Source organism: Cataglyphis hispanica, chromosome 7 (assembly GCF_021464435.1).
Source record: "Cataglyphis hispanica isolate Lineage 1 chromosome 7, ULB_Chis1_1.0, whole genome shotgun sequence".
In the NCBI taxonomy this organism is placed as follows: Eukaryota; Metazoa; Arthropoda; class Insecta; order Hymenoptera; family Formicidae; genus Cataglyphis; species Cataglyphis hispanica.
This window is the reverse complement of record NC_065960.1, coordinates 2,890,464-2,904,629: the sequence shown is the minus strand read 5'-3', so window position 1 is coordinate 2,904,629 and position 14,166 is coordinate 2,890,464. Positions and strand designations below refer to the sequence as shown.

The 14,166-nt window shown below is 38.2% G+C and overlaps 2 protein-coding genes across 2 annotated transcripts in view; both read right to left on the bottom strand.

Moving 5' to 3' along the window:
• Positions 1 to 11,737, bottom strand: part of LOC126850752 (A-kinase anchor protein 200) — an 86,351-nt gene extending 74,614 nt beyond the window's left edge. Inside the window, exon 1 of the mRNA XM_050594043.1 lies at positions 11,576 to 11,737. The gene's annotated coding sequence lies outside the window, so the exon portion shown is untranslated. The remainder of the gene's footprint in view (positions 1 to 11,575) is intronic.
• A 59-nt stretch (positions 11,738 to 11,796) lies between these two features.
• LOC126850745 (radial spoke head protein 9 homolog) lies at positions 11,797 to 14,146 on the bottom strand. The gene is made up of 5 exons (XM_050594035.1): positions 13,908 to 14,146; positions 13,515 to 13,680; positions 13,057 to 13,345; positions 12,246 to 12,892; positions 11,797 to 11,878 (listed from the first exon to the last, which is right to left on the bottom strand). Exons 1-4 carry the CDS (start codon positions 14,132 to 14,134, stop codon positions 12,732 to 12,734), a joined length of 843 nt encoding a protein of 280 aa, XP_050449992.1. The 5' UTR covers positions 14,135 to 14,146; the 3' UTR covers positions 11,797 to 11,878; positions 12,246 to 12,731.
• Between the last annotated feature and the right edge of the window lie 20 nt (positions 14,147 to 14,166).

The window sequence follows — 14,166 nt, the reverse complement described above, 5'->3', positions numbered from 1 at the left end:
TTAAATAAATTCTTGCCCGTGATAAATGATGGAAAAATACGAGTTTCGATTATTTTTGCTGTCAAAAAAATTAATTTGTTGTAGAAATCTATAACTGCATTCACGTTCATCGTGTATATTTACAACTGTCGTGTTAGGGCTTCCGCGCGAATGACAGGATCCGTCTACGATTGCGATTAAATCGCCCTCACACGAGTACGCACGCCCCCGCCATGTGTGCTGCCGGCCATTTAATCCGTCATCGCATCGCCCGGGCGTCGAACGCGGCTTTAACCTTCACCTTGAACACGCCCTCCGTGCACGAAAACTATTTTGGGGTCGTCCGGCCACCCCAAGATAGAGAGACGTAGGCATAAGCGCTGCATTCTAATCTCGACGCTGCATCGCGCCGTTTGCTCCATCGAATTATATCTCCCTCGCGTTCTACGATTTCACGCACACGTGCCACTACTATAGTACACTTCAGAAATTTTCGTGAAATTGCACGATCTAAGATAGATAACCGACGACACGTGCTGCCGAGAGCCGTTGCTAAGATCGATCATGCGCCATGTAAAACCTGCCCTGCCCTAATTCATGTGCGATTCTTGCACGTGCAATTGCAACTTAATCGCGACCGCCGCAAGAAAAATATGATAATTTTGACTTCGTTGAGATGTTATCGGCAAAATGATAATTTACATCCTGCCATTCACCGATAGACAGAACAGTCAAATAAACAGTGGAATAAAATTATAATCAGTAAGTTGCGAGTGCATATTGCGGAAATTACACAACGCAAACGGGATATAAAATTGATAATAAACCGCGCGCGACGATTTGCCAGTCATTCTACTCGCGTTCAATGCTCTGGCCATTTATTCACTCGCGAGAACGTCGGAAAAAGTAACGACGTCCCACACGATCGCGTGGCAATAATTTTCAGTGAATTAGCGTGGGTGTCCGACAGTGCGAGTCAGGAAGAATCAGATGCGCAATGTCAAAATAGCTATCGCGTGCAGTATCTCAGTCATGTGTATGTGTGTGTGTGTGTGTAATCCAGCATATAATTGTAACTACATGATTTGAAACTTTTCACGATAACTCAAAATTAAAAAAATAAAAACGTCTCGCTTCTCTCGTTCAAATATTTTCAAAGAAACATACGGTAGCAATGTAATAAAGCCCTCAGAATTTTATTGCACGTTGTTTTCCGCTTCCACCATGTAAGGAAAGTAGCGAATAGTATGGCGAGCATCTGCGAGAATACGTACAATAGAACGGTGTACCTACCGTCAAATATTTACAGAACCCAAACAGAGCGCAAAAAAGATGCCGAGTTAAAGACGCGCACACACTCGGTGAGCAATAAATGATAAACCCTGGGCACGTGTAAGAGAGATAAACATATTTATATATAAAACAAGATTTCGATACTAATCATAAATAATTCAATAAAGTGTGTACACATTCGATGATGAGTGTTATAATCAAGAAAAATTGAGTCTTCTTACGAAACTAAATACGATGATGGAAAATGATTCATAGTGCATTTCGGGACAATGTTTAGCCGATATATAAGTATCACGTGAAAGAGAGAGACAGATGGGAGGGGAGTTAAGGTTGGTATTTATTTATGTGAAACAGTTCTAGCCATTATCTGAGGCCCTTCAATTATCGGATGGACGTTGACATCCCGCTCAAGCGTATTCGCTCCATTTGTACACGCCTGCTAGATCTTAAATTTCGAGTTCGATGCACTATTCGGAATTCACCCCAACAACAGCGCAGCCGCTAAGTATGGAACGGCGCAAAAACACATGTCGCCCCAGGATGCATTCTGGAAAACAAATAGGGGTTCTAGGACACTATCTCTCGGGAGAATCCCGGAACATCGTCGGCGAATTGTCTGTTCCCTGCGAAACTCGATGCCGTGGATTCTACACGATCCATCCTATCCGAAGCAATTCGTTTTCATTTTCACAGCGGAAAAAGGATCGAAAATCCACAAATCTCGTAGCGTAACATTTTATTTACCGGGTACTCATTTTTTTTTCAACTTAAAGGTCCTAGGAGTTCGACCAATCGGAGATATATTAATGTTAAATATTAATAATGGATTATTCATCTGTGCTGGGAGAAAAGAGAAAACCAAAAATCCAAATTCTCATATTATTACTAACACAATTGTCATTTAATGAGTTTAAAAGATATAATGAAAAAATATATATATATATATATATATATACATATATAAAATTAAGTAGCTCGTAAAACGTTTTGTATAAAACGCGAAACGCGACGAATGACATGCGATAAAGAGGAATATAGCGCCGTAGAAAATGACGCGATGAGAGATTAGTTGCGCTAATTAATGTGTAGCTAATGAATTAACTACAATTAATTAGAAGCAAGGGAGAGACCGTTTGAGACTTTCGTGGAAATTCGTTCTACAATTGATTGGATGAAAGCTCGCTCGAATCCGGCCGGCAATGCGGATTTTAGAAACCGCCGAGAAACTGTCACGTGAAAATTTAACTTAAAAAGATCTAATTAGGGAAATCATTATCTGCGAATCAAGTCCGCACGTAATCACTTCTAGCTCGCACATTATGTGTGTGGCTGTTTTATATTGCTTGTGCGTGAGATTATTATCATATGAGCTTTCGGAGTAATTGCCTCATAAAAATCTTCCAAAAGTATAACTATGATAACAAAAAGCGTTAATATTTTATTTGCCAAAAAAAAAAGCGGCTATTTATACATAAAAAAACATTTATGATGTAAAACGAACAATATTACGAAATGTTCTCTTTAATACAAATATATGTGTATATGTTCGTGTGAGGAAAAAATTTAATAAAAATAATTTAAAATTATTAGATATTTAAAGTACACAATTTTACTCAACTTGTTTAGAGAGTTGCATTATCTCAAGGAAAGATTGACATTGAAGAAAGAAAAAAAAAAAAACTCAAGTGGATATACAACTTAAGATCATGACTGTCCTTTTTCAATCATCTCGACGATGATCGTGACTATATACATGCATTCATCATTCTAGAATATATTAACCTCCTTAATCAGCTATCGTATCGATCGATCAGCAAATTCTGAGAGAAATAAAATATAGTAAGATAAGCGTCTAAGTTTAGGAGACTCATATTGAACTTTTACATTGAATCTCTTCCTCCTCTTGATTTTCCTTGTCCCTAAGGACAAGAGAACGAGGAACAAAGAAAAAAAGGGACCTTCATAATCACATTATCACAGATTTTCTGCCGAATCGTGATTTGTCAATGGTGACATGGCCTAATCCATTATGCAGACGTTATTTGCTTTTCGAAAGCGGTTCTTCGGACACATACTTGTATTTTCGCAATGTGTATAGAGTGAGATACGATCATAGTGAAACACGATAAAAAAAAAAATAGAAAATGATAGAAATAGACCTTTTAAGGAAATTTATTGCAATAGATAGTATTATACGATATATACTTATTCTAAATCTTTATTTAATTGTATTAATTAAATAAAAGGTCTCGTATAATTTCAACTAGTAATAAGAAAGCCAAGAAATATTAAAATCGCTAAAATCAATGCTGACATTGCTCATCAACATTCGTCGATCTGCATATAGTCATAAAGTTATATGAATTTCGCGCAAAAGCACATTTACCGGAATATTGCGCGTGTTACGGTTCGCGAAACGAGAATAGAGATTGAATAGAGGGCTAGCTCTCTCGTGGATGCCACTTCTCTATCCCACAATACACGAGATACCGGAGGCGATTCTACATGCGTCTTGACGCGAAAGAATGCGAGGGCTCGTTGAGAGAAGAGAACGTTTTGGAGATGCAATATACCGCGCATTATTCAGCCTCTTGAGCAAATGCTTTCGGTAACGAAAGTAGTAAGCTCTATTCAGATCCTTTATTCATTATTAAAATTAATATAAATCTCGTTCCCGATACAGAATGTTATACTCGTAAAATACGTAATCTAAAAAATAGCAAAATATACTTTCCGATATATTTTTCGATACCGATAGGCCACCCAGTACGCATCTCAATTTGTTTTTGTATGGATACATATATGAATAAATCGTCTCACAAAATTCTTGGAAAATTGGCGGTGCGCCCTCGCACAATTTAGTAACAACGCAAGGCAACGTTGAAAAGAGATAGCAAGCATGCAGAAGCAACGAACATGAAAAAGATGAAGTTTTAAACCACAACCCGTCAATCATACGAGAATTCTTACAATGTGCACAAAGAAAGAATCTCCCGTTGTTCATCTACCTCGAGGCTGCAGAACGGACGAGAGATTTATGTCCATTTCAACGTGAGAAACTTTCTAATATTTTGACCACGTGTGTACAAAATATTGCGTAATATTAACTGTTTTTGCATGGATATGCTTGTATTTTCTGCCTCTTAGAATTTCTCTGGTCAATACGATTTTATGATATCTAAATATTAAATATGATTATTCTTAAATTATTTTATTGTTAGTTTATATAAAATTCAATTCACAAAAATTTCCTTCTTTCCAATCAGTAGTTACTCGATAACGCATGAATATATTTAAGAAAAATTCATCTTGCTAAAAAAAAATTCTATTAATTTAATAGTGATGGGAAATTTCTGATCAACGAAAAATCAAATTCGCATAAAATTCATGTAACTAAATTTGCAGCAAAATAACAGGATAATGTATGACAAAAAATTTTTTATTGTCTAAAAAAAATACTGATAAAATACGTCGCGTCATAAAAAAGTAGTCGTTCCTACGAAATTTCCGTTATGATTGATCGAGGATCGAGAGAGAAGAACGAGAAAGAGAGCGAACGGACACAGAAGCTTCGTATTTTTTCTATAAGCAGCCTGGGGGCAGCAGGAAAAAAGAGGAGGGGAGCTAGTGCGAGCGGGGGAGGAAGGGCGAGGTTAAGCCGAAGCTAAGAATGCGGGGGAAGAAGAGGGAGGGGAGGGAAGGAGCAAGCGTGGAGAGTAGGGCACGGATGGTGAACAGCTGCCGGTGTCTGTGGTGGCCGTTTTGTGTGAACGTGCCCCCATAACCCTCATACGTTCCCCTTCCGTCTGGGTCCACTGTTCGTCCGTTCGTTCGTCCGTCCATCCGTCCCTCCTTTCTGACTCCGCCATCCGACGGGTATAAAGGCGCGTTTGCGACTAATATGCGCGTACACGCACGATCCAATCCGCGTGTTCAATCGAGGAACTGAAAATCCTTCGACATGGAGAAGGTCGCGACACGCACCCTATACGAGCTATCGAAAGAACGAAACAATTTTGTCCAAGGATTTCGGAATTTTCGACGATGAGAAAACAAACTTTTCTACACGCAACAAAAGCTCACAAAGAAACGTTTCATAAGATTTACAAAAAAGCGAAACGTTTGACACAAGACACAGACTTGTGTTCACTATATTTCTAGAAAAAAAAAAAATATATATATATATATACGTATCTATATTTTGTCGATATAATATACATATAAAAAATAATAAAAATTTCAATCAGAATTTTCATCACAATGATATTCCGCTTGTTATGTCAACTTTACACAACAGGTTTAAAAATCTCCAATTTATGAGAAAAACATTATCGCGTAGGGAGATAGAAACGAGACATTACACGATACACAAGTTGCATAATCATAATACCGAGCTAGAGTTCGCGCCTTTCCGTGGCATGTTTGTATCACGTCTATGATTTATTCCCAAAGAATTTCCTATCGCGTTCAGTGGCCCATGAAAAGAACCAATCTTACGCAATAATTAACACGATCCGCGCCACAACCGATACATGAAATGATACGATACCAGACTCTAGACAAGAATCGCGGCCGACGTGATAACGGTACATCAACGTACGCATTCATCTATAAGCTTTCGTCTTATTAAGGTAACGTAACGCGTCACTCCATGCATCCGATATTTGACGATGACTTACATGATAATACGGGATTAAGCCGAAGGATAGAGTATAATAAAAAATAATAAAAGTTAAGTTACTTGTAATTCTTAAAAAGAGAATTAAATTCTTTTGCGCTTTTTTCATAAATTATTAAAATTAATTTTGTGATATTTTCGTATATACGCAAATATTGTTAATATAAATCACACACAATATAAAACAAAATACGCATATTTAATTGTTAAATCACGTATTGCAAATATGTGGGACTAAGGCAAATTTTCAAAAACCGTGAAAATACTTGCAAAAAAAAGATGTTTTTTAATAAGAAGAAACATGTCTAATCATCATGAGTCTGTTGCAAAAGATTGTAATAAAAACGATTGAAATAAAAATCAGTGAATTCAAGAAAAAAAGAGGCGAAGGGAGAGTAAGAAGAAAAAGCACAGGAAACCATTTAAAAACCTTCCTTTTTATCGAGAGAGAGAGATGCGCACATCGTTTTTACATGGCGTAGAACGGCGCTTCATTGCTATGCATCGCGCATAAACATCTCCGTAGATACGGGAGTTTTTAATCATACGACGTCCGCACGACATCGTCGTGCCACGTGCATAGGTATACGCGCGCGTATATGCGTAAAAGATTGCAGTTTAGTTTACTACGATAAAAAGCGACTCGTCGAGTTTGCACTCAGCAATCCGCGAGAAATAATTTTATCTTTAATTGAAGATGAATAAATATTTTTTTGTTAAAAATTCTCATCGATTCCGTATAAAATGTAATGAAAAATGCGTTAAAATTTTCACATTTACATTATTTACATTACATATTAAATTACATGTTAAGTTATATATTAAGTTTACGTTACATATTAAGTTCTTTACGTCTCTATGAGAATTTAATATTCCGGTGGAAGATTATCAATTTGCCGGCCGCGCGTTGCCGCGAGATAATCGAAAATGGCGGATATGCCAATGGACGTTAAGGCTTGACCGGGCCCCTTTTTAATATATACGGCCGCATGTGGTATCCTGCCGCACGGACCGCGTATCGGGCAGGGATTCTCATTCGGGTCCGGCCGGCCAATTAGGCCCGAGATGAGACGACGGCAGCGAGGCCGTAATGCGTGAGAACCGTGCCGGCGGTTTAAGGCGCGAGAACTGGTTCTAGGCCTCTGATCGCGCGCGGGTATCTCTTTCCAAGGCCCCCGTGTGTCCCGACGTTAAACACGGCGTAGATGTTGCGAGAACTCCTCGCAGGACTGCCTGAAATTAAACGTCGGGGACAAGAAGCCCCGGCGAGAGAGAGAGAGAGAGAGAGAGAGAGAGAGAGCTCGTCTTTTCTTGGGGCCCCAAGCTCTCGCCCATTCGAAACGCGGGCCCTCTACCAATCTCCTTCCTCCCTCTCGCGCACCCCCTCACTCACCACCAATCGACCCGCCACCACCCTCGGCTGCTGTCTTTTGCTTTATTTTTTTCCTCTTCTCCTTCGTCTTTCCCTCCTTCGACTCCACGAGTCCCCGCCTGCCTTTACCTGGCTAACATTACGAAACGCATCCTCGGATCCTCGTAGATTCGAGAGCTCGGAATTCCGTGAAAAAAAGGCGCCGTGCGAAGGGAACGTTTGAGATCGATTGGTCGAGATGAGGTACGCTTTATGATCGCGGATAGGATTTACTTATTACTAATAATTATTAAGATACTTAATTCTACGAGCATTAACTGAGCTAGCTAAATCGAATATTATTTATCGTTTCTGATAAGGTATATTATATACTGTGGAAAGATAATACTTCGAAATGCTCCTTTTTAAAGAATAAATTCCATTATCGTAACATAATTATTAAACATAATAATTATTGAAAGCTTAGGAGATATATTTCACGAGATTACTTTTGAGAGAGAGAAAAAAATCGTTGCACATGTGTTTTAAAAATTATATCCCACCAAAAGATAAAAAATCTTGAATAAAATCCATAAAATTTAACAAATGTCAAATTTCAATTCAATCTCAAAGAGAATTAAACTTGGCATATTTATCGGAGAGAGGAATGCAGGCTCGTATGATATACGTTTGATATATAACGAAAGAACAGCCTGGAATGAAGCATCACGTGCATGAAGAGTGCGCCTCTTCGTTCACGCGGTGGTTCTCCGTTGTCAAGCGGACAATATCTTCTCGTGTTACGACGACATTACCGCTGTCGAACAAAACGAACGACGCACACACACAGACGTGCTCCGGGTTCTCTCCACTGACACATACATGTCCGCGAGATATCGCGTTATAATTTGTTGTTACTGCCGGCGACGTAACGTTGAGAAACATTCATGCGCGTCTCGTCTTTCTTTATACTCTCCCTTCCCGCTAAGAACGTCCTGATATACGCGTAAATCGATATTGGTCGTTAACTAAAAGTCAAAAAGTACATTCCCTTCTTTCTGCATATAATATATTTAAATGATAAATCACATAATTTTTCTTATTTTTCTTATATTACGTATATCTCGTTAGAATTTAGCACACGTGCACATTAATTGTCTTTTCAAAAAATTATATAAAAATAGTAGAAATCCAGAAATACGTATGTAGTTGTTTTTATACGATTAGAAGATTTTCGCCCAGAACGATTTTAATTAAAAGTTGGAGAATATTGACTCGCGTTAATCGAATAAAAGCGAAAACCGAATACCGCTCTCTCTCTTCCTCGGGATCCAAACATTTGCCGCGGAAAAGGAAAACTGTTGAAGTGTTTCTCGCGTGTGTTTACACCTTCCCCGCGATCCCTGACTCTAGCCCAGCAAATCCGAAGGTTTACGCGCGGAACAAAGAAACTCACAATGCCGCAATGCCCTCGCGCCGTTTTTATGGTTTACTCCAAATCCCGTTAGAGGATTTCACCTCGGCGGCATTAAAAAGAAACGACAAAGCGTATCGGGCGGGGTCGACAACCGCAGGTTTCGATATCTCGAATCCGAGGAGTACTCGCGTACACACAGTATATACGGATCGAAGGAAATGCGATATTTATTTTCCTTCCTCGGAATGCCATAACGCGACGCGAATGGCTACTCGGTGCAATCAATGATAAGAGAGCGAACGCAACAAGAGCAAACAAATCACGGAACTGTTTCAAACATTTATCGATCGCATTATTCCCTCCTCTATCCTTATCATATATTGTATCATAATCATCGAGAGAGGTCGGATTCAATTTAATTTATAACTTCCATTGTAATAACTTGACGATTCAACATTATAGAATATTTTGCTGGCGTTAATTTAACCGCAATTAAATGCTCGTTAGCGTCGTCTCGAGTTTTATCAACATCATCTCTCTGTCGACGCGGGAACAAAAGGAATTAATTTGCCGCGGAGAATAAATAGATCGGAAAAAGAGAAATAATGAATGGAAGCGGGATATAATTGAAATTTGTGTAGTGTGGCCTGTTATAAAAATCCGTAATTTCTTTGAACAACGTAATATAATGAAAGGCACTCGTGTGGAACGGATAAAAAATATATCAGCCACATCCAAGCGAATTGAGGGAGATCAGAGCAAAATAAAATTCACGCGCGGCAATATGTACACGGGAAGAAGAACAGGAGGATGAAAACGAGTGGTATATTCGTCGGGATGCGGAGGATGCTACTTGAATAGGAACCGGAACTCGCGATCCGTGCTCGGAATCGACTACACGATCGCGCGCGCACAAGCCGCGCATATGAATCAGATAAAAGACAGGCCGGAGGATTTTCTACCGCAAAGAGGAGTAGGCAAAAGAGGCGGGGGAGGGGAAGGGGGAAGAGAAGGAGAGGAAGAGAAAAGGTTATTGTCATTGATTTCTTCGACGTACGAAAATAAATCTAACCTATGTATATATATGTGTAGTGCACACGTACGAGGAGAATGCGCCGTGCGAATGACACATTGTCGGCTGGACGATCGCGAAACCGCAGGAACGAATTGAAAACCGCGCGACCAATACTGACTGCATGCCTCTCTTACGGTTTACGAAAAGTGAGATGACCCCGCGATTGCGACTATCGAAATCGCGAAATTAACGACAGGATGTTTTCTCGACCGCGGAAGGAGAGAGACGCTCCCGACAATGACTCTGCATGTGTAGTCTACATAAAATAAATGCACCAGATGTATCAGTGAACGACCGATTTTCTCCGAAGAACGGCTGATAAATTTCAATTATTTTACATACGAAGAATATAATTTATATAAATATTATAAGAATTTATATAAGTATAGTGTAATTTAGATATATAAGTAATAATTCACATATAAAATGTGAACAAGTAATGACTATATAATCATATAGATAATATAATTGAATTATTCAAGGCAAGAATTAATTTCGAAATTTGTAAAATTGAATTTAAGCATAACTTTATATTTAAAAAAGGCTTCACAAATTATATCAAGTCCTTCAATTGTATATACGTTATTCCATTTTACGATTAAAAATCGATTATGTTGATATACTTCGAGCAGCAAAATAATCTTTAACGTATTCATTTAATGCATTCATTTTTGTATTTAATATATAATTTCTCGTATGTACTTAATTCGCGCCAGAATTAAGTACATACGATGCTAATATTATTTCTTACATATATATATAGCATATTGCTTCATTATTTATGAAAAATATTAAGTACAAGAGAGAGACTAATATTCCAAAATTATACATCTGGTAGATGATAAAAATATATAAATTACGATTTGAAAAATTTCTTCATATCGCGGAACAAAATTAAAAGTGTACTCTTAGAAACTAACTATCCTTTATGCATTTTTCAAAAAAAAAAAAAAAAGAAGAAGAAGAAGAGAGTAAGAAATGTGATTATTGTCAGACAAGTCCGTAATTCCCTTTGACCTTGCTAACCTTGAATCGAGCACGACACGTTGCTTAAATGCCATCGCGTAAATATGAAAAAGCTAACATCCTCATAAATAAGGAACAGTAATAAATATCTCACGCAATTACACACGTGATAAAGTCGGCATTTTTATTGCTTTAGTCTTTAGTCCATAAAGAACCTAGAGATATCTCCAGTAGTTATATTCCATATAATTTTTCTCATTCTTAATTATGCGTATCGATTGCCGCCGCGTTGAATAAATGTGTTTTAATACGAAAATAGTTTGCACATTTTGTTGAATATTTCAAATAATTGTCACAATAATCATAATTCTTACGCCGTAAAATTTCGAAAAATGCGTTATATATATTTTCAGGAAACTTTCCTGAATACAATACTCGTAATCAGAATTGACGAAAGGACCGAAGATTGCCCCAACGCCAGGTAACGGTTAATTTGCGCACGAACAGCAGCAATATTCACATCGCCTGTCATCGGCCGAGGGGGGAAGGAAGGGACTTCGAGTATGTATCTCAACCGGAAACATTCCGGACACATCAATCGATATTCTCCTTGCATACAACGAGATCCGAGCTCTATTCAAATCAACGAAATTCTCTCAAAATTACCACGTGTCGGAAAGCGAAGCTGGCTTGCCGGCCGGTCGGACGCGTCCCGCTTCAAGAGCTTACTTCGCGTTCGAAAAGGAAAATTACGACGCAATAACAGGCGATAATATTCGCGATGCGTTTGCTGCGCAATTACTTGCTAGCACTCACCGTGCGCGGCGAAATATTGTCGTCGGATCCACAGAGAGAGCACAGGTCGTTCCTTGGAATCACTCGCAATTAACGCAACACTTCACTAGAGGAGACGCCGGTCACTACGTTCGACTCCGTTGCTCGACTGCGCTTGTGCGTCGTCCCCGGCCGGTTACATGCGCGAACGTCGCAACGCTGGCGCGCGCCATCTAGCAGCAACCACGCGCGATACAAGGCTAGGAAAGCGCGCGAAAGTCGCGACCGTTTGAAGCGCCTGTACTGTCCGCTCGAGCGAAAAGATGCGATGTATATTCTTCGATCCTGAAATTTTCAAATCTCTATTTTTAGATGCTGATGCACAAAATGCAATGCGCGATAGTTTTATGTTGTATTATTTCTCTTATGCGTAATTTTATATTACATTCATCTCGTTTCATCTATTTTTTATTGTTATTTGAATTAATTTTAACGCGTGTCTCGATATACTTTTAAATTATTCTTAAATTATTGTCGTTGGAACTCAAAAATAAACGCTCCATTATATGTGGATGATACTATTGGAATATCATTGTGATACTATAGCGTCTAATAACGAAATTTATTTTTCGGTTTTAATATCTGATTCAATTAGTTCAATGTTAATCATATTTTATTTCCTTTTACGAGCGATATAAAATTCATGACTTACGTGCGATTATGGATATCCGGCGCATTTCTCGGAGTTCATTTCCTCGCGATTCAAACCATTTTTTGCAGTTATACAGGTTTGATTTCGTAGAATCCTGAATTTCAGACTGACGCGAGAATGCACGCGTTCCGCAGGAAGCACGAAATTTAATGTTGTCGCAAATTTGAAAGTTATCAAGCGCGAATGCGAATGAGAATACGGATGGACAATGGATTTTCGTGACGGGAACCGGACGTTACGAACAATGGCGGTTGGAATTATTTCGTCGCACGTATCGATTACTCGTTTCGACTGAACATGTCGTTCGTGCACACTTTTTGTAGAATACTTCATACACTGTAGGTAGACAATTTCATGCGTCACGCTCGATACGTTTGAAACATATCATGCTTTTATTAATTTCATGGTTGAAATTCAAATTATTTAAATTTAAATTAAACTCATTCCTAGCTTTACAATTTTGCATAGTTATTTTTGTATTTCATATTAGTACATGAATGGAAGATCTAGATTCTTTTTTCCATGCCCGATGTATAAAAATCCATAATGCGGAGAATTTAATTTATGAAAGAAAATCATTCCGTGCCAATATAAGCTATGTAAAATGACCAGGCGACCGCCCAAAAGAAATTGCATATCCCAACATTCTGTGAAAGTAAATAATTGGACTTTAATATATAATCGATCGGAGCTAAATGATATATTAAAATAACACGGCATTAACTTTAATATGATGATAAAATAAAGTCATTGCATACTTGCTGTAATTTAATTCCTAATTAACTCTATCACTCTACTTGTATATCGATACCTTGAGGAACATCCATGTCTATGCTGTCAAGAAAGTCCAACGCGTAATTATAATCGGGTCGAGACAGTAAATTAGTGTTCCATTTTTCTTTCGGTAAACGAGCGTGCAAATAAGACTTTAAATGCGAGGCATCCGAGGCGCAGAGACCCTCGAAGCCCGGATTCTCGATCACATCGCCGTTCGGGCATTTAAACCAGGCCCCACGCGGAATGATCATCGCATCTTCCGTGATCAATTCCACGACAGCGGCAAGACGATCCTCCTCCTTAAGCTCCTTTGGCAGAGGACCCTGTACTCATCGTTTTTTCGGCTTTTATTACATAAACTATCTAAATAGCAAAGTGATGTTTGGGTCGTTTGGACGTCAATAATTGAATGATTTAATTTTAACGAATTTTTGAATTTCGATTATTCTTAAAAAAATCTGAAGAAACATATATTTCTAATAGCGATCTTACATCGTAATAAATTTTGGGATCCTCGTTTGGTGGAAACGGTGGATTGACGTTATAAACATTCGTGACAATGGACGGATCACCATCGAATCTATTAATAGCCAAAGGACTTAAGAATCGTCCGCACCTTGTCGCTTTTGGCAATAACAGCCAATTGATGCCATCTGTGCTATATTATAAAAGGGTAGAAGCTAAAATAAATTTCCATCTAATCCAAAGATATAAATGCATCAAAAAGAAAACTGAGAAAAAATCTTTTCTACAATGAAATGGAAACAATACATAGGTTTAGGATTAGTGCGATTAGTTTTATAATTTAAGCGCACATTAATTTCGAAAATTGCATAACTTCCTAAAATAAAAATTACATTTTAATACACATATTAATCAAATTACCTATAATAATATACTCGGCCGTTCAGGCAATCCTTTTCATAACCGTACGCGATATGGTAATCATTTTGTAGTCCATTAATTCGACCCCAATAATAACATTTTCGAAAATGATTTTCCGTCTGCAAAATAAGTAGCGAATTCTGTAGCAGCTGTGAATTCTCAGTACTTATGCAAATACCCGCTGAACCGAGCACGTCCAAAGTTTCCAATAATTTCAAGCAGTCCATTTTATGCAACTTATGGTGATTGCAATAAATTT

Coding starts and splice junctions, on each gene's coding strand:
- LOC126850745 (XM_050594035.1), bottom strand. CDS start 14,134: ATGGACTGCTTGAAATTATTGGAAACTTTGGACGTGCTCGGTTCAGCG. Junction 13,681..13,907: donor GGCCGAGTATATTATTATAG/GTAATTTGATTA, acceptor TTTATAATATAG/CACAGATGGCATCAATTGGC. Junction 12,893..13,056: donor AGACATGGATGTTCCTCAAG/GTATCGATATAC, acceptor TTACTTTCACAG/AATGTTGGGATATGCAATTT.